At 43.0% G+C, this 18,813-nt stretch overlaps 1 protein-coding gene and 1 non-coding gene across 2 annotated transcripts; one reads left to right on the forward strand and one right to left on the reverse strand.

Moving 5' to 3' along the window:
- Positions 1–11,519: 11,519 nt before the first annotated feature.
- Positions 11,520–12,378, forward strand: LOC129500706 (prohibitin 1-like). Its single transcript, XM_055311382.1, is given in 2 exon segments — positions 11,520–12,080; positions 12,083–12,378. Coding segments are annotated over 2 exon segments (801 nt in total). The 5' UTR covers positions 11,520–11,575.
- Positions 12,379–18,704: 6,326 nt separating this feature from the next.
- Positions 18,705–18,813, reverse strand: LOC129501150 (U6 spliceosomal RNA). The gene has a single exon (XR_008662690.1). It is a non-coding gene; the product is annotated as a U6 spliceosomal RNA (small nuclear RNA).

Below are 18,813 nucleotides of genomic sequence, written 5' to 3' on the forward strand. Positions count from 1 at the left end.
CCACTGGCAGACTTGATCAAGTAGAAGAAAAAATCTGTAAAGCTAAAGACAAGTCAGTTGAAATGATATAATCAGAGGAGAATGAAGAAAAAAAGAATGAAAAGGAGTTTTAAAAGCCTAGCCTCTGAACAAAGGGATACCATCAGAACAAAACAAAACACAAAATACGTTATTGGAATAACAGAAAGAGAAGAGAGGGAGAAAGAGAAAAAAATTATTTAACAAAATAATGGCTGAGCATTTCCCAAATGTAGGGAGAGATTCAGGCATCTAAGTTCGCAAAGCTCTTAAGTCGCAGCCCCCCCCCCCCCAATTTCAACCTAAAGAAATGTTCTCCAAAATACATTATAATAAAACTGCCTGAAATCAAAGACTAAGGGAATTTTATTTTCTTTTTTTAAGACAGAAAAATTTAGGGGATCCCTGCATGGCTCAGGGGTTTAGCACCTGCCTTTGGCCCAGGGCATAGTCCTGAGGTCCTGGGATTGAGTCCCACACCGGGCTCCCTGAATGGAGCCTGCTTCTCCCTCTGCCTGTGTCTCTGACTCTGTGTGTGTGTGTGTGTGTGTGTGTGTGTGTGTCTCATGAATAAATAAATAAAATCTTTAAAAAGAAAAATTTTAAAGCAGCAAGAGAGAAAAAAGATTCCTCACAAATAAGAGAAATTGCATAAGGCTATAATAGATTTTTCAGCTTAAACTTTGCAAGCCACAAGAGAATGGGATGATATATTCAAAGTTCTGGGGGGGGGAAAAACCCTGCCAAGCAAGAATACTTTACCCAGCACATGTGTCCTTCAGAAAAGAAGGTGAGACCAAGACTTTCCCAGATAATCAAAAGCTGAGGGAGTTGAACATCAGTAGACCTGCCTACAAGAAATGCTGAAAGGAGTATTTTTTTTTAAGATTTTATTAATTTATTCATAGAGACACAGAGAGAGAGAGAGAGGCAGAGACACAGGCAGAGGGAGAAGCAGGCTCCATGCAGAGAGCCCGATGTGGGACTTGATCCAGGGTCTCCAGGATCACGGCCTGGGCTGCAGGCAGAGCTAAACGCTGTGCCACTGGGGCTGCCCTGAAAGGAGTATTTTAAGTGGAAGTGAAAAGACACTAATTAGTAATATAAAAACATATGAAAATATAACACACCTGGAAAAATTAAGCACAGTTGACTTTTGAATAATTTTGGAGTTAGGGGCACCATATCCATACATGGTTGAAAATCCATGTATGACTTTTGAATCCCCCAAAACTTAAAAACTAATAGCCCACTTTTGATTGGGTGCCTTATTGATAACATAAACAGTTGATTGAGATATATTTTGTGTGAGTTACATGTATTATATATTGTATTCTTACAATAAAGTAAGAGAAAAGAAAATGTTATTTAAAAATCATAAGGAAGAAGGGCATCTGAGTGGCTCAGTTGGTTGAGTGTCTAATTCTTGATTTCAGCTCAGGTTGTGATCTCAAGGTCATGGGATCGAGCCCCATGTGGAGCTCTGCACTCAATGTGGAGTCAGCTTGAGATCCTCTCCCTCTGCCCCTCCCCACTTGCATTCACTCTCTCTCTTGCTAATAAATAAATTTTTTAAAAAAGAAAGAAAATCATAAGGAAGAGAAAGTGAATTTACAGTATTGTACTATTTTAATTTTTTTATAAAAACTCATGCATAAGTGGGTCTGCACAGTTCAAACCTACTTTTTTTTTTTAAAAGAATGCTTTATTCAGCTTTATAGGCTCTGTTACTTCTTTTTTGTTAAGATTTTATTTATTTATTTTAGAGAGAGAGTGAGCAAGAGAGAGAGAAGGTGCAGGGGAGGGGCAGAGGGAGAGGAAAAGCAGGCTCCCCACTAAGCACTAAGCAGAGAGCCTGACGTGGGGCTCAATCTCAGGACTCTGGGATCATGACCTGAGCCAAAAGCAGACACTTAGCCAATTGAACCACCCAGGTGCCCTCTCTCTCTCAGCCCCTCTTCCCACGAATGAGCACTCTTTCTCTCCCTCAAATAAACAAAACTATGTTGTTCAAGGGTCAACTGTACATAGTGAGATTCAGAATACTCAAATTCTGCAATATGATGGTGTGTTAATCACTAGGGTCAAAAGACAAAAGTGTTAAAAATAACTAACAAAATAGCTACAGTAATTTGTTAAAGGATATAGTATATGAAAAGAGGTAAACTATAACATCAAAAACACAAAATGTTGGGAAGCCCGGGTGGCTCAGTGGTTTAGCACCGCCTTCAGCCCAGGGTGTAATCTTGGAGACCCGGGATCCAGTCCCACATCAGGCTCCCTGCATGAAGCCTTCTCCCTCTGCCTGTGTCTCTACCTCTCTCTCTCTCTCTCTCATGAATAAATAAATAAAATCATTAAAAATAAATAAATAAATAAATAAATAAATAAATAAATAAATAAATATAAATAAAATACTAACAGAACTAAAAGGAGAAATAAACAGAAATACAATAATAGTAGGGGGCATTAACACTCCCACTTTCAACAATGGTTGGATTATATCCAGACAGAAAATCACTAAGGAAACTAAGATGGATTTGAACAATACTATAGACCAAATGAACCTAAAAGAAACATGCAGAACATTCCATCTACAGCAGAATATTCTTCTCAAGTATGTTCCAAGTGGAACATTCTCCAAGACAGATCATATGTTAAGTCACAGAGCAATCCTAGCAAATTTAAGAAGATTAAAACCATACCAAGTATCTTTTCTGACCACAGTGGTATGAAACTAGAAATCAGTAACAGGAGGAAAACTGGAAAATTAAAAAATATATGGAAATTAAACAGCACAACCCTGAACAACCAATGAGGCAAAGAAGAAATCAAAAAGTATCTTGAATATACAACATGATGACTATGATTAGCATTGCTGTATGGTGTATTAAAAAGTTGTTAAAAGAGTAGATCCTAAGAGTTCTCTTATAACAAAAAAAAAACACATTTTTTTTGTATCTTTGTGATTTGACAAATATTAACTAAACTTACTGGAGTAATCATTTCACATTATGCAAGCCATGTCATTATGCTGTATGCCTTAAACTTACACAGCAATGTATGTTAATTATATCTCAGTAAAAATGGGGAAAAAATTAAATATTTGACAAAAATGGAAACAGCAAAAGCAGTTCTAAGAGGGAAGTGTATGGTAATAAAAGCCAACATTAAGAAAATAAGATTGGGTGCTTGGGTAGGTCAGTTAGTTAAGTGTCTGACTTCAGCTCAGTTCATGATCTTGGGGTCCTGGGATTGAGCTCAATGTGGGGCAACTCGGCCAGCAAGGAGTCTGCTTGAAATTCTCTCTCTCTCTCTCTCTCTCTCTCTCTCTCTCTCTCAGCCCCTCTTCCCACTAATGAGCACTCTTTCTCTCCCTCAAATAAATAAATAAATCTTTAAAAAAAAAGATCTTAAGTAAACAACCTAACAACACCATAAGGAGCAAGAAAAAGGTGACTAAACTAAGCCCAAAGTTAGTAGGAGGGAGGAAATAACAAAGATCAGAACAGAAATAAATGATATGAAGACTAGAAAGACAACACACACACACACACACAAAATCAATGAAACTAAGTTGGTTCTTCAGAAAACAGACACAAATGACAAAATTTTCGCTGAACTAACCAAGAAAAAAAGAGAGGACTCAAATAGACAAAAGTATAAATGAATGAGGAGGCATTACAACTGATACCAGCAAAATACAGTGGCTCTTAAAAGACTACTATTTATAAGTACATGCCATTAATTTGGATAACCTAAAAAAAATTAACACATTCCTAGAAACATACAACCCGAAGACAATCACAAAGAAATAGAAATGATGAACAGATCAATAATGACCTGATAGTTTTACTGGTGAATCCTATTAAACATTTGTTTAAGCAGGCTCCACACCCAGCACAGAGCCCAACTCGAGGCTTGAAGTCAAAACTCTGAGATCAAGACCTGAGTTAAGATCAAAAGTCGGACACTTAACTGACTGAGCCACCCAGCTCCCCTGCCCCATCAAACATTTAAAGAAGAATTAACACCTACCCCTCTCAAATTCTTCCAAAGATCTGAAGGGGAGGGAATTATTTCCAAACTCACTTTATGAGGCCAGCATAACCTTGATACCAAAGCCAGACACAGACACTAAAAGAAAATTACAGACCAATATTCCTGATGTAAAAGATGCAAAAATCCTCAACAAAACAGCAGCAAGATAAAAAAACAAAACAAAACAAAACAAAACAACAACAGCAGCATCAAGCTGAATTTGACAACATATAAAAAGGATCATATACTATGACCCGATGGGATTTATTTTTTTAAGTTTTATTTATTTAAGTAATCTCTACACCCCATATAGGACTCAAACTCATGAGTCCTATATCAAGAGTCACATGTTCTTCCAACTGAGCCAGCCAGGTACCTCCAGATGGGACTTGTTTTTGCAATGCAAAGATGGTTCAACATACTCAATTCAAAAATGTGATACATCACATTAACAAAATAAAGGACAAAAAATAAATAAACACATACACACACACATATACATGCAGAGAGATTTCTAAGAGACCTGGTGGGAATAATGGTTCAACAGAGTCACAAATATCAAGACACTGTGGAAAGTCCTGTCTTAGAAGACTTAAGAGGATAATTCTGGAAATATCTGTTTCAGTCTTGCAAAACATCATGCATTGGTTTCCAGAGCCAAGAGAATGAGACAGCCACCCATAGAATACATTTGTGAAATGTGGTCTTAATTCTCTGTGGCTCTTTCCTTTTATGTTCATGGTAAATGTATCTATTCTAGTATTCTGGGTAGGGAAAATGCAGGCAGTTCATTGACTCAACACATTTATTGATCTGCCAACACTGTGGAATGCTAAATAGATAATAAAAAGTTTGTTTGATTTCCAAACGCCAATGGGACTCCAATAAAGCGACTCAGGTGGGATGAAGTGACTATTCTGGCTGCTGTGTAGGGGTGGACTCAGGGGAGAGATGAGGAATAGGGTATTATCAGCCAAGTGACAGGTGTGGATGGGTTCAAAGGGTCTTTGGAATTATTTAGGCAGTTGTGCCTGGCCTGTCTGAATCCAGTGACAGAAGTAACCAGTAGGAAGTGGGAGTGGACTCAGAAAGAATCAGCATTGAAAAAAAACAGGGACTGGTGTTGCAGCTTAACTTAATAGAGAAATCTGTTGTATATGAAGGTTATGACAATCTTTGTTTGTTTGCTGTAACAGCAGCAAACATTTACCAAACCATTAGGTTCTTGGCTTAGGAGTCCTCATTATTAGGGTTTATTATCTGGGTCTTGCAGTTACAAGACTGCAAGGGGAAATTAAAGCTGTTGTCACAAAAACACTATTAAAAAAATAAAGTGGTAGTCCCCACCAAGCATGTCCCTGCTTATTATTAGTGTGAATCCTCTCTCATTACGGGAACTTCCTCATAGGCCAGCCATTCTGTGACCCTCTGATGCAAGGTGAAATTGCAGATCTAACAAAAGATGCTTGGCTACAAAAAGTCTTTGTAAGTGATGGGGGGAAAGTGATGGAATCCCATCCAAATCCCTTGACCAACTGGGATCTGAGGTAGACCAGTTAACTTTTAAAGAAATTAACACCCACAATGTTGGGATCCCTGGGTGGCGCAGTGGTTTGGCGCCTGCCGTTGGCCCAGGGTGCGATCCTGGAGACCCGGGATCGAATCCCACATCGGGATCCTGGTGCATGGAGCCTGCTTCTCCCTCTGCCTATGTCTCTGCCTCCCTCTCTTTCTCTCTCTGTGACTATCATAAATAAATAAAAAATTAAAAAAAACCATCCACAATGTTAATGGCATGATGAGCCTTCAAAAAAGTCTGATGCAAATATCGAAAGGGTAAGAGAGGCCATTGGGGACATCGTTGGCACCCTAGAATAATTTTGCAAAGATTAATTTTATGACTTAGGCTAGAAAAGCCAAATGTGAAATAATTTTGTAGGAAAAATCCTAATCCTTTCATCCTCATTCCCCACCAAAAAATCCATCATTTGATTCGTTCTTTGTTTATTCAAAGAATGAATCACATATTGCTATTAACATATCTAAATTTATTAAATTAAAGATAAGCCTAGTTTCAAAATAAAGTTTTTTTCCCAGATTCTTTTTATGGTGATAAAGCACAGATAACATAAAATTTATCATCTTGGGCAGCCCTGGTGGCTCAGAGGTTTAGTGCTGCCTTCAGCCCAGGGCCTGATCCTGGAGACCTGGGATCGAGTCCCACGTCGGGCTCCCTGCATGGAGCCTGCTTCTCCCTCTGCCTGTCTCTGCCTCTCTCTCTCCATCTCTGTGTCTCTCATGAATAAATAAATAAAATCTTAAAAAAAAAAGCTATCTGCAATTGAGCCCTTCAACAACTGCATAGGTCTACTTGTGTGTGAATTTTTTTTTAATTTTATGTGTTTATTCATGACAGACACAGAGAGAGGGAGAGGCAGAGACACAGGCAGAGGGAGAAGCAGGCTCCATGAAGGGAGCCTGATGTGGGACTTGATCCAGGATCTCCAGGATCACACCCCAGGCTGAAGGCGGCGCTAAACTGCTGGGCCACCGGGGCTGCCTGTGTGTGGATTTTTTACAGTACTATAAATGTCTTTTCACTTCATGATTTTCTTTCTTTCTTTTTTTTTTTTAAGATTTTTTTTTTTTATTTGACATAGAGTGAGCGAGAGAGCAGAGGCAGGGGGAGCAACAGAGGGAAAAGGAGAAACAGGCTCCCCACTGAGCAGGGAGCCTGATGCAGGGCTTGATCCCCAGGATACTAGGATCATGACCTGAGCCAAAGGCAGACACTTAACTGACTAAGCCACCCAGGTGCCCCTTTCATGATTTTGTTTATATATATATATATATATATATATATATATATATATATATATATAATTATTTATTTATTTATTTATTTATGATAGTCATACACAGAGAGAGAGAGAGAGAGGCAGAGACACAGGCAGAGGGAGAAGCAGGCTCCATGCACCGGGAGCCCGATGTGGGATTCGATCCCGGGTCTCTAGGATCGCGCCCTGGGCCAAAGGCAGGCGCCAAACCGCTGCGCCACCCAGGGATCCCCCTTTCATGATTTTCTTAATGATATTTTCTTTCCTCTAGCTTACTTTATTGTAAGAATACAGTATAAAATACACTGAACATACAACATAGCTAGCTGTTTATATTATTAGTAAGGTTTCTAATCAACAGTAGGCTATTAGTAGTGAAGTTTTAGAGGAGTCAAAGTTATAAGTGAATTTTTGACTGCACAGGGCCAGGGTGTTGGCTTCTCACCCCAGCATCATTCAAGCAAAGGTCAACTGTACTTACATTTTAGAGCTGAGCCTTTTTTTTTTAAGATGTTATTTATTTATTCATGAGAGACACACAGAAAGAGGCAGAGACACAGGTGGAGGGAGAAACAGGCAGAGAGAGAAGCAGGCTCCCTGCAGGGAGCCTGATGCAGGATTCAATCCCAGGATCCCGGGATCACATCCTAAGCTCAACCACTGAGCCACCCAAGAGTCCCTAGAATTGAGTATTAAAAGGCCAGTCTTGGGGATCCCTGGGTGGCGCAGCGGTTTGGCGCCTGCCTTTGGCCCAGGGCGCGATCCTGGAGACCCGGGATCGAATCCCACGTCGGGCTCCCGGTGCATGGAGCCTGCTTCTCCCTCTGCCTGTGTCTCTGCCTCTCTCTCTCTCTCTGTGACTATCATAAATAAATAAATAAAAATTAAAAAAAAAAAGGCCAGTCTTCAGAATTTTAAAAGCAGAATGCAATGAAGGAGGTAGAGCCATAGGGGGAAAGATAGCATCCTGCAATAGAAATCTTTTTTTTTTTTATGAGAGACACACACACACACAGAGGCAGAGATGTAGGCAGAGAGAGAAGCAGGCTCCACTCAGGGAGCCCCATGTGGGACTCGATCCCAGGACTCAAGGATCACATCCTGGGCCAAAGGCAGGTGCTCAATCACAGACCCTCCCAGGCGTCCCTCCAATAGAAATCTTAAAAATCTCTTCTGATGAGGCGATTCTCTCTTTTGTCAATTTATTTATTCTATCCTTGCAGTGTTATTTTCGCAAAGTGGTCTTGAAGATATTCCAAGAACTTAGAACTGTTGCTGTGCCCTGTTCCAGAAAGAAACGTGTAATTCTGCTTAGCTTTCTTACTTTAGTAGCTTATTGCTTTGGCCGTAATGGTGAAAAGAAAATTTCTGTGTTAAGTACTATAAATGCTTATTTGTTTCAGGAAAAAATTTCCACATAATAAAACACAAAGCTGAAGTTTCTGCCGGTATTCATATTTAGACCAATACATTGAGATTTGTTTCATTTAAATATGCAAATGGGGGGCACCTGGCCCGTTGGTAGAGCACACAACTCTTGAGGTCAGGGTGGTGAGTTCAAGCTCCATGTTGGGTGTAGAGATTACTTCAAAAATTAAAATCTTAAAAAAAATTCAGCTCAAGATAAATTATTAATAAGTAAATAAATACACTACACACACAACTAGGGCCAGTTTAGTCAATTGACTAAACTGACCTGAGGGCTGAGGACAGAGACACCTGATTGTGAGATGAAGGCAACCCACCCGCCTGTAGGCCCCAGCAGAGGTCTGCCCTCGCCATCTTCCTCATTCAGCCTGAAGTAACAGCAACTGAGGAGGCATTTTGCTGAACAAACCTGAGAGAAATTGTGAAAGAAAAAATACATATATGGGTTCTTTTCTATTGTCTTACAGGAATCACAGTCTGTATTCTGTGAAGGCTGATAGATTAAGGTGGATTCTTAACCAGCTACCACCACCAGCATCTGGAAGAGCTAGAAACTCTGTTCTCCAGAAATAGGCCTGGCTAGACTCCCGTTTCAAATAGAGTGGTTTTTTCCTTCATGAAAATGAGGACCAAGTAGGCACAGGTTGTTTCCCAGGCTGCTAGGAAACCAGAGAGCCTGGACAGGCTGCAGGTCTCAGGGACTCCGCGCCTCCTTCTGGTGAGAAGTGGAACAACACCAGGAAGGACAGCTGGGGAGCCCTGTTGGCTAGTCTGTGAGCAACTCCACACATGTCCACTGGTCCTTCTTTCCTTTATTAAAAAAAAAATAGGAAAATTCTACAGATATACACAAGTAATCTAAATCACGATGTGAGGAAGGCTTCCAGGAAAATTTGAGCGCAGAGCCCAACCTTTCCTACATTTTTATAAGACCAAGTATTATAACAAAGAATACAAAACAAAATAGAAATAGAGGGAGAAATACCCTTAGACTGTGAATGCCTCTTCTGGGATCTGACTAGCTTGTAAAATCTATCTCCAGACAATGATCCAAACTAGAGACTACAACACAGAGAAGGGAAATATGTCCCAGACAAAGGGCTTCCTTCAAAGTCACTGGCATGGGGCACCTGGATGGTTCAGTAGGTGAAGTGTCTGCCTTCCTCTCAGGCATAATCCCAGGGTCCTGGGATCAAGCCCCTCATCAGGCTCCCTGCTGGGTGGGGAGCCTGCTTCTCCCTCTCCCTGTGCCCTGCCCCCCACTCATGCTTTTCTCTCTTTCAAATAAATAATTTTTTTTTAAAGTCACCAGCTTGCCTTTGAATATGGTAAGATTCTTCCATTCTTTGAGATTTTCTCTCTTTTCTCAAGTGTTATAATTCAAGTGGATTGAAAAGAGGAGTAGAGAATAAGATTCCAAAACCCCTAATGAAGATCCAAGCTTGCTTGCTTGCTTTCTTCCTTTCTTTCAAGATTTACTCATTTATGGGCAGCCCCAGGGGGCTCAGCGGTTTAGCTCTGCCTCTAGCCCAGGGCCTGATCCTGGAGACCCAGGATCAAGTCCCAAGTCCCATGTCAGGCTCCCGGCATGGACCTGCTTCTCCCTCTGCCTGTGTCTCTGTCTCTCCCTCCCTCCCTCTCTCTCTCATGAATAAATAAATAAAATCTTTAAAAACAAACAACAAAAAGACTTATTCATTTATTTTAGAAAGAGAGTGCATGAGCAGGAGGGGCAAAGGGAAAGAGAGAATCCCAAGCAGACTCTGTGCTGGGTGCAGAGCCCTATGTGGGGCTTGAGGAATTAGACTATAGATTTTGCTCATTTTATGAACTCTTTTGCCGAATTTATGAGGTCCTCAGACATCCAAAGGTATGAACATTTACCATACACTCAGGGGTCTTCTAGTCAGTGAGCTGTGTTAGAGGAGTCAGTGCATTTAAAATTTCCCAGGTGGGACACCTGGGTGGCTCAGTGGTTGAGCATCTACCTTTGGCTCAGGTTGTGATCCCCTGGTCCTGGTATCGAGTTCTGCATTGGGCTCCCTTCAAGGAGCCTGCTTCTCCCTCTGCCTATGTCTCTGCCTCTTTCTCTGTATCTCTCATGAATAAATAAAATCTTAAAAATAAGTAAATAAAATAAAATTTCCCAGGTGCTAATGGATGAGCCTGATGCAGGGCTTGACCTCAAGTCCCTGAGATCACGACCTGAGCTGAAACCAAGAGTCAGATGTTTTTTTTTTAATTTTTTTTTAAATTATTTATTTATGATAGTCATACAGAGAGAGAGAGAGGCAGAGACAAGGCAGAGACACAGGCAGAGGGAGAAGCAGGCTCCATGCACCGGGAGCCCGACGTGGGATTCGATCCTGGGTCTCCAGGATCGCACCCTGGGCCAAAGGCAGGCGCCAAACCGCTGCGCCACCCAGGGATCCCAAGAGTCAGATGTTTAACCAACTGCACCACACAGGCGCCCCAAGATCCAAGCTTTCTTAGTGCTAAAACACCAGCTATGCCAAAGCTGCTTGTCACTCAAGGACTGGTAAAATTTATGAAGGATGACCAAGAAAGACACTTCTTGTGGCAATGCCAGCCAGACAAAGATGCCAGGAACACACCTGGGATTGAACAAGTTAAGTTTATTGCTTGTTGCGGCAGTGGAGGCACATACCGTGAGCAACTGTGGGCATCTAAGAAAGAAGGCATTAAGAAGGACTTAGGATAAGAAATTAAAATGTATTATAAGCCTAAACATGAGATTTATAAGGCCTGTGTTAGGTTATTTTGAAAAGAGGATAAGGAAGCAAGGCCTTGCTCTGGGTTGGGTGCTGCCAGGAAGCTTGGAGCATTTTCTGACTGAGGATCTCCATATTATCCAGGAGGCAAGACCAGAGTGAAGTTAAAGCTGGAACTGGCCAAGAAGCAGCAGTCACTTAGCTGTGACAGAGGGGTCATTTCTGGGGTTTGAGCAATGCTCATGTGTTTTTCTTCGGCCATGATTCTGGAGTGGCCTGATTTTTTTTCCATCATAGTCACAGAGTGGCCTTGCCTGATGTTGATGATCTGTAAAGTTGTTTATGCTCACAGGACAACACCAAGGCCTGGGTGGAGTGCAGGTCAGTTCCTGGATGTTGGAGGAAGGGCAGAGGGCTTTTTTCTTTTCTCACTTTTAAAATCATTTAAAAATTGGGGCTGGGGAATTCATGAGGATTTCAGAGTGGAAGCAGGTATGAGTGGGTCCAGGAGAAGGAGATATGGCTGCCAAAGTGTCTGAGTCCATTGGCAAGTTCGGCCTGGCCTTAGCTGTTGCAGGAGTGGTGAACTCTGCCTTGTATAAGGTGGATGCTGGCCACAGAGCTGTCATCTTTGACCGGGTCCATGGAGTACAGGACATTGTGGTAGGAGAAGGGACTCACTGTCTCATCCCTTGGGTACAGAAACCTATTATCTTTGATTGCCGCTCTCGACCACGTAATGTGCCAGTAATCACTGGTAGCAAAGATTTACAGAATGTCAACATCACCCTGCGCACCTTTTTCCGACCAGTCGCCAGCCAGCTTCCTCGCATCTTCACCAGCATCGGGGAGGACTATGATGAATGGGTGCTACCGTCTATCACTACAGAGATCCTCAAGTCGGTGGTGACTCGCTTTGATGCTGGAGAACTGATCACCCAGAGAGAGCTGGTCTCCAGACAGGTGAGCGATGACCTTACAGAGAGAGCAGCAACCTTTGGGCTCATCCTGGATGACGTGTCCTTGACGGGAAGGAGTTCACAGAAGCAGTAGAAGCCAAACAGGTGGCTCAGCAGGAAGCAGAGAGAGCCAGATTTGTGGTGGAAAAAGCTGAGCAGCAGAAGAAGGCGGCCATCATCTCCGCCAAGGGTGACTCCAAGGCAGTCGAGCTGATTGCCAACTCGCTCGCCACAGCGGGCGACGGCCTCATCGAGCTGCGCAAGCTGGAGGCTGCAGAGGACATCGCGTACCAGCTGTCTCGCTCTGGGAACATCACCTACCTGCCGGCTGGGCAGTCTGTGCTCCTGCAGCTGCCTCAGTGAGCCCTGCCTGGCCTGCCTGGCCTCAGGCCCCCACAGCTCTGACGACTCTTTATACCACCATCCTTCTGCCCCCACCCCAGAAATCACTGTGAAATTTCATGATTGGCTTAAAGTGTAGGAAATAAAAGTGAAATCACTTCAGATCTCTAAAAAATAATAATAAAAAAATAAAATAAAATCATTTAAAAATTGGAAATAAAGGACATTAAGTCTATCAAATTCAATAAAACTCCTATTTGATTTTAGGAGACTGTTAAGTGCTCATTCAAGCCCAAGATAAGGGGCGTAGGAATACCAGGAAAAATGTAAAGATCAACTTTAAGTATATATATGAGTATGATGTGTATGTCTATGTATATATGTGCATATATGTACGTGTCTATTTCCAACAACTTCCTTTTAAAAACAACTGGCAAATATAAACTTTTAGATTAAAAATCAAAGATATACAGGGGCACCTGGGTGGCTCAGTAGGTTAAGCCTCTGACTCTCAGTTTCAGCTCAGGTCATGATCTTCGGGTCTTGAGAGCAAGTACAGCATCAGGCTCAGCACTCAGCGCTGAGTCTGCTCAAGATTCTCTCTCTCTCTCTTGGCATGCTGGTGTGGCTCAGTGGTTGAACAGCTGCCTTTGGCTCAGGTCGTGACCCCAGGGTCCTGGGATCAAGTCCCGCATCAGGTCCCCATAGGGATCCTGCTCCTCTCTCTGCCTATGTCTCTGCCTCTCTCCGTGTGTCTTTCATGAATAAATAAAAAAAATCTTTTTTTAATAAATAAAATCTTTTAAAAAAATTACCTCTCCCTCAGTTCCTCCCCTGCTCCCTTTCTCTCTAAATAAATGAAATTTTAAAAAAATAAAAAATATCCTAGGAGGCACCTAGCTGCTCAATCAGAAGAGCATGTGACTGTTAATCTCAGGGCTGTGAGTTCGAGCCTTACATTGGGTCTAGAGATTACTTAAATAAATAAAAATCAAAGCTATCCTTGATTTCATTGGTTGCCCACCATCACCATCTTATACTATTTAAACATCATCAAGTGACTATAGTCCTGCATTGTTCTCTGCTGAAATGGAAGTAGCTTCACTGAGGCAAATGGCTGCTTTGCAGGTTGGGAGATCACCCTTATCTTAATTTGACCACGTGTCAAGTTATAAAACCTTAAAGTCAAGGTGGCTGGCCTCCTACAGCTTTACTTGCCCATCCATTAGCACCTGGGAAATTTTATTTTATTTACTTATTTTTAAGATTTTGTTTATTCATGAGAGACAGAGAAAGAGGCAGAGACATAGGCAGAGGGAGAAGCAGGCTCCCTCTGGGAAGCCCAATGTGGGACTCAATCCCAGGACTCCAGGATCATGACCTGAGCCAAAGGCATATGCTCAACCACTGAGCCACCCAGGCACCCCACCTGGAAAATTTTAAATGCACTGACCCCTTTAACACAGCTCACTGACTAGAAGGCCCCTGAGTGTATGGTAAATGTTCATACCTTTGGATGTCTGAGGACCTCATAAATTTGGCAAAAGAGTTCATAACATGAGCAAAATCTACAAAGGAATTAGAGGAATTAGAAGCTGCACAAGCAGCTACAGTACTATCTGGGTAGCTATTAATAAAACACTGTATGCAAGCTTGTCTTCTGAGAATGGTGCCATCAGAAACTAAATGGCCAGCCTCTGAGCTAAATTCAGGTTTGGGACTCCTTAGCCAGAAGTATTCTAAAAAAATCTGTTCTAGAAAAACTGACAGGACCCGAACTGACCATTGAAAATAAAGAACAATCTGATGTCCACAAGGAAAAACTGAAAGACACATCTGAGGGAAACTTGGAAAGAGAAGTGCACCCAAGACCGTCTTCAAAGTCATGGGTGTGGCTGCCCCACCCCCTCCACCCTCATTGCCAGAGATCTGAGGCTCCTGGGAATCCATTTACATCAAGCGAGGAACAACGTGCAGGGTTTACTAGTAGCACCACAGGACTGTGTGTTACAAAAAGGAGGTGAGAAAGGGAGGGAGGGAGGGAAGGAAGTAGGAAGGGAGGGAGGGGTGGGAGTGGGGAGAAGATAGAATGAAGCCAAACTCCTAGTGTTAAAATTCTCAACTCTGAAATCTCCCAAAGAAGGTGGAGAAACTATAAATAGGGAAGAATGGAATTTGTGAAAGATCAAAATCTACAAATCTTGCTAATGCAGATCAGGACAAAGCGGGGAGGGGGATGAAACGTCTTGTGTTGTCCCTCATCATCTGCACAGTAGATGGCACCCAAGTCAAACACTTCATAGACTTGATGCTTGCATCTGAAAATTCCTCCAACAGAATTGTCCTGTCTTCTCTTTTTGGCTATGTTTCCCCACTCTGTTTGCTCCTATCTTGGCACCAACCTCAGAGCACCATGTATTTCTCTCAGCCCCTTCCTCTCTTATCAGCCTATTGAGTAGAGATCTTTGCAGAACAGGGTTATAGTGTATTACATACTAGATAGGTTCTTTCTGAATGTAAATTTTCTCTCAGAGGCCCTGACAGAGGCACCCTATTCTAAATGTTATACTGCAGTGATTCGTCAGTAAGAGATTCAACAGGAAATTCCTGCCTCTGTGTCTTTCCCCTTTTGATCTCATATGTTAATAAGGGGTTGCTCTTGGTTAAAATTATTATTTTTTATATTTTTTAAAGATTTTATTTATTTATGAGAGACACACACACACAGAGAGAGAGAGAGAGGCAGAGACACAGAGGGAGAAGCAGACTCCATGCAGGGAGCCTGATGTGGGACTTGATCCCAGGACTCCAGGATTAGGCCCTGGACTGAAGGTGGCACTAAACCACTGAGCCACCGGGCTGTCCCAGCTCTTGGTTAAAATTAAACTAAACCCAGATAAGCTTCTTCCAAAATTGCCCCAAAAACCATTACAAAAGGAGTGTGTCTGCCACAAATGAAATCTGTCCCACAAAAAAGATTGACTTTTTGCCAAAAGTCCTTGCCATAGTTTAACTCAGGCATTCAAGGAGTTAGCCAATATTTTCCCCCAAACAGCTCTGTGCTATCATGCCACACTATTGTCTTCAGCTGGGTCTTCCTAGTCTGGCCACGGTTCTGTCCAGTATGCCAACAAGTGCTGAATATGGCTGGTGGGGGTGCCTGGGTGGCTGGGGTCATGATCCCAGCATCCTGGAATTGAGCCCTGGGTCAGGATCCCTGATGAGCCTAGAGTCTGCTTCTCCCTCTGCCTGCCCCTCCCCCTGCTCATGCTCTCTCTTGCTCAAATAAATAAATAAAACCTTTTTTAAAAAACTGTGACACTGGGGCAGCCCCGGTGGCTCAGCGGTTTGGCGCTGCCTTCAGTCCAGGGCGTGATCCTGGAGACCCCAGATCAAGTCCCACATCGGGCTCCCTGCATGGAGCCTGCTTCTCCCTCTGCCTGTGTCTCTGCCTCTCTCTCTCTCTCTCTCTCTCTCTCTCTCTCTGTGTGTGTGTGTGTCTCTCATGAATAAAATCTTAAAAAAAAAATCTATGACACTGTAATGCTCTTCCTTCTTCTCAATTCCCCTTCATGCTTCCTACTCTCCTAACCCAAGGTCTCCACTATACTCCAACTAGGAGTCCTGAGGCACATTCTGACAGACCCCTGTCTCTTCTCCTATGTTCTCTAAATAAATTTTGACGTTATTGAGTTTCTTAGCCTCTCCCTCCATAAGGGTATGTAAATGAGACCTGTAATTCTGGTTCTCATCTCCAGCTCATGGTGGCCAGTAAGCTTCTAAACAAAATGATTATATTTACCTTGACTCCGTTATCTAAAACACGTTATTCTTAATTGTGTCACCACACCTGCCAGCTTCATGAATCTCGGCTTTCTAGATATCTGTTTCAGTCAGGTTCTCTCCAGGAAAACAGGAATTACTTTGAGTATTTTCAGCAGAGGAATTTAATACAGTGAATTGGCCAAACAGGGGATGGAGGCACTGAGGGTCGAGCAGGGCATCGTGTGGTGATGCCCCAGGTCAGCAGCAAAAAGTAGCCATGCCCACCCCTTTACTGGAAAGAAAAGGCAAGAGGTGAGGCTCTCAGAGCCCAGGGAAGGAATCACCAAAGAAAACTGGAATCAGTGGGTCTGACTGGCGGGGACTAAGGCTGGGGCTGGGGAGGTGGAGGTGCAGTTCCTGCCATGGGGGCTGGCCAAGGCAGGGGGACAGGGGAGAAAGATACCTGTAGAGGCTGCTTTTAGGCAATAGGCCTGACCAATGGAAACCTGAGCAGGGCAAAAAGGCCCACAGTGACCACTGAGCAGACACGCACAGGTTCATTAAGCCATAGGCCTTAACTGACCAAGTACAACCAGGTGCAGTCCCTAAGATTATCAAAAAAGGAAAAAATTCCATCTGTTCCCAACTCCCTCACTCTGTCCTATAACTATAGCCCCTCGCTACCACCTCGCGGCACACAGTCTCTCCTCTGCTATCCTGCTCACTGATCCCTTGTGGCGTATTCAATAAACCTCTATCTCTTTTGTTCCTCCTCGGGTAAATTCTTTCAGCATCCATGCTACCAGCTGCCAGCCCCCACCCACTTGAGATGCCCACAAGAGTTCTCTCTTCTCATCTTCCAGCCTCCTGCCCATGTCCCCCCACCCCACCCTCTAAGCTGACTCAAACCCAAAGGTAGCTGACACTGAAGCCTGGCAAACAGTCTGCAAGTATCATTCCCCCTAAGTATAGAGCAGAGAAAGGGAGAGAGGATGGCCAAGGCCCAATTCTTCCTACCTACCGCATACTACCCGACCCCAGTTCATGGATCAGGTGTCCTATGATATGCATAATACTTCCAAGTACTTATTTAGGGAGCCATTAGGATCTGTACCTCTGTAGCTGACTCTGGTAGAATAAAACTCCTGCTGTCATGGGGCTTTATATTCCAGTCTACTCCACAAAGGATGGAGTTTTGTCTTTGTTCTCAATGCTTCTTGGAACGAAGGATCTGTTCTAAACCCCAAGCTAAAGCTCAGCCAGCTGCTGGAAGAGCCCCTTTCTTTTACCACTGCTTACTGCAAGGTGGGCAGCATTCCGGAGAGAATCCCTGAGGTCATTTGGCTGCTTCAAGGCAATTCTGCAACCTGCAGCATTGCTTAGTCCTTGATCCTAAAGGTGAGGCCAGAGAAATCCTGTTCCTTGAGGAGGGTCATCTGCTTCACTCAGTCTACCTATTCAAACACTCATCTCTTCCAGAAACACCCTCCCAAATACACCTGGAAATAACGTTTAACCAAGACTCTGGCGTTCCCAAGATCCAGTCAAGTTGACACATAAAAAGAGCCATCCCCCCCCCCCCCGCCAAAAAAAAGAGCCATCACACCAGCCAAAGAACTCAAGTAATAATCGACTTACAAGCAGAACACAGGGCAGCCCTGGTGGCGCAGCGGTTTAGGGCCCCCTGGAGCTCAGGGTGTGATCCTGGAGATCCGGGATCGAGTCCCACGTTGGGCTCCCTGCATGGAGCCTGCTTCTGTCTCTGCCTCTCTCACTCTCTCTGAATAAATAAATAAATAATCTTTAAAAAAATTTAAAACCAAGCAGAACACAATTTACCTGGTGATGGAAAAGTGAAGAGTAACTTTACAGTGAAGAAATCTGGAAAAGAAAACACCTAAAATAGTGATTAAACCTAACAGCAACATCATGAGCCCTTTGATGTGACGCAAGGGAAAAACCCCATGAATTTCGGGATCTCCTCACCAGAAATTCAGAACTTCAGTGCCCACGCCAAACTGAGAGCCACTCTACAAAAGAACTGATGACTTACCTACTCTTCAAAATGTCCAAGTCACAGGAGACAAGGAAAGTCTAAGATGCTGACAGTTTGGAGGAGACCAAGGAGATGTAATAAGGAAGTGCATCATTTTGAATCATGGGACATAAAAGGGATACAAGTGGAAAACCTCGTGAAATCCGAATAAGGCTTCTAGTTTATTTAATAGCATTACACTAATGTTAATTTCCCAGTTCTGATCGTTGTACTATGGTTATGTAAGAGGATCATATTTGGGGAGGTTGAGTGAAGGGTATATGGAAACTCTGTTTTTGAAATTCTAAGGCTAAATTTATTTCAAAATTAATTTTTAAAAAATATGGAGGGACACCTGGGTGGCTCAGCCATTGGGTGTGTCTGCCTTCGGCCCAGGGCATGGTCCTGGAGACCTGGGATCGAGTCCTGCGTCAGCTCCCTGCATGGAGCCTGCTTCTCCTTCTGCCTGTGTCTCTGCCTCTCTCTGCCTCTCTCTGTGTCTCTCATGAATAAATAAATAAGATCTTTTAAAAATATAATAAAAATTAAAAATATGGAATGCTTCATGAACGTGCACGTCATCCTCATGCACAGGGGCCACACTAATCTTCTCTGTATCGTTCTAATTTTAGTATAGGTGCTGCCAAAGCAAGCAC

Source organism: Nyctereutes procyonoides, unplaced genomic scaffold (assembly GCF_905146905.1).
Source record: "Nyctereutes procyonoides isolate TBG_1078 unplaced genomic scaffold, NYPRO_anot_genome, whole genome shotgun sequence".
NCBI classification, from domain to species: domain Eukaryota; kingdom Metazoa; phylum Chordata; class Mammalia; order Carnivora; family Canidae; genus Nyctereutes; species Nyctereutes procyonoides.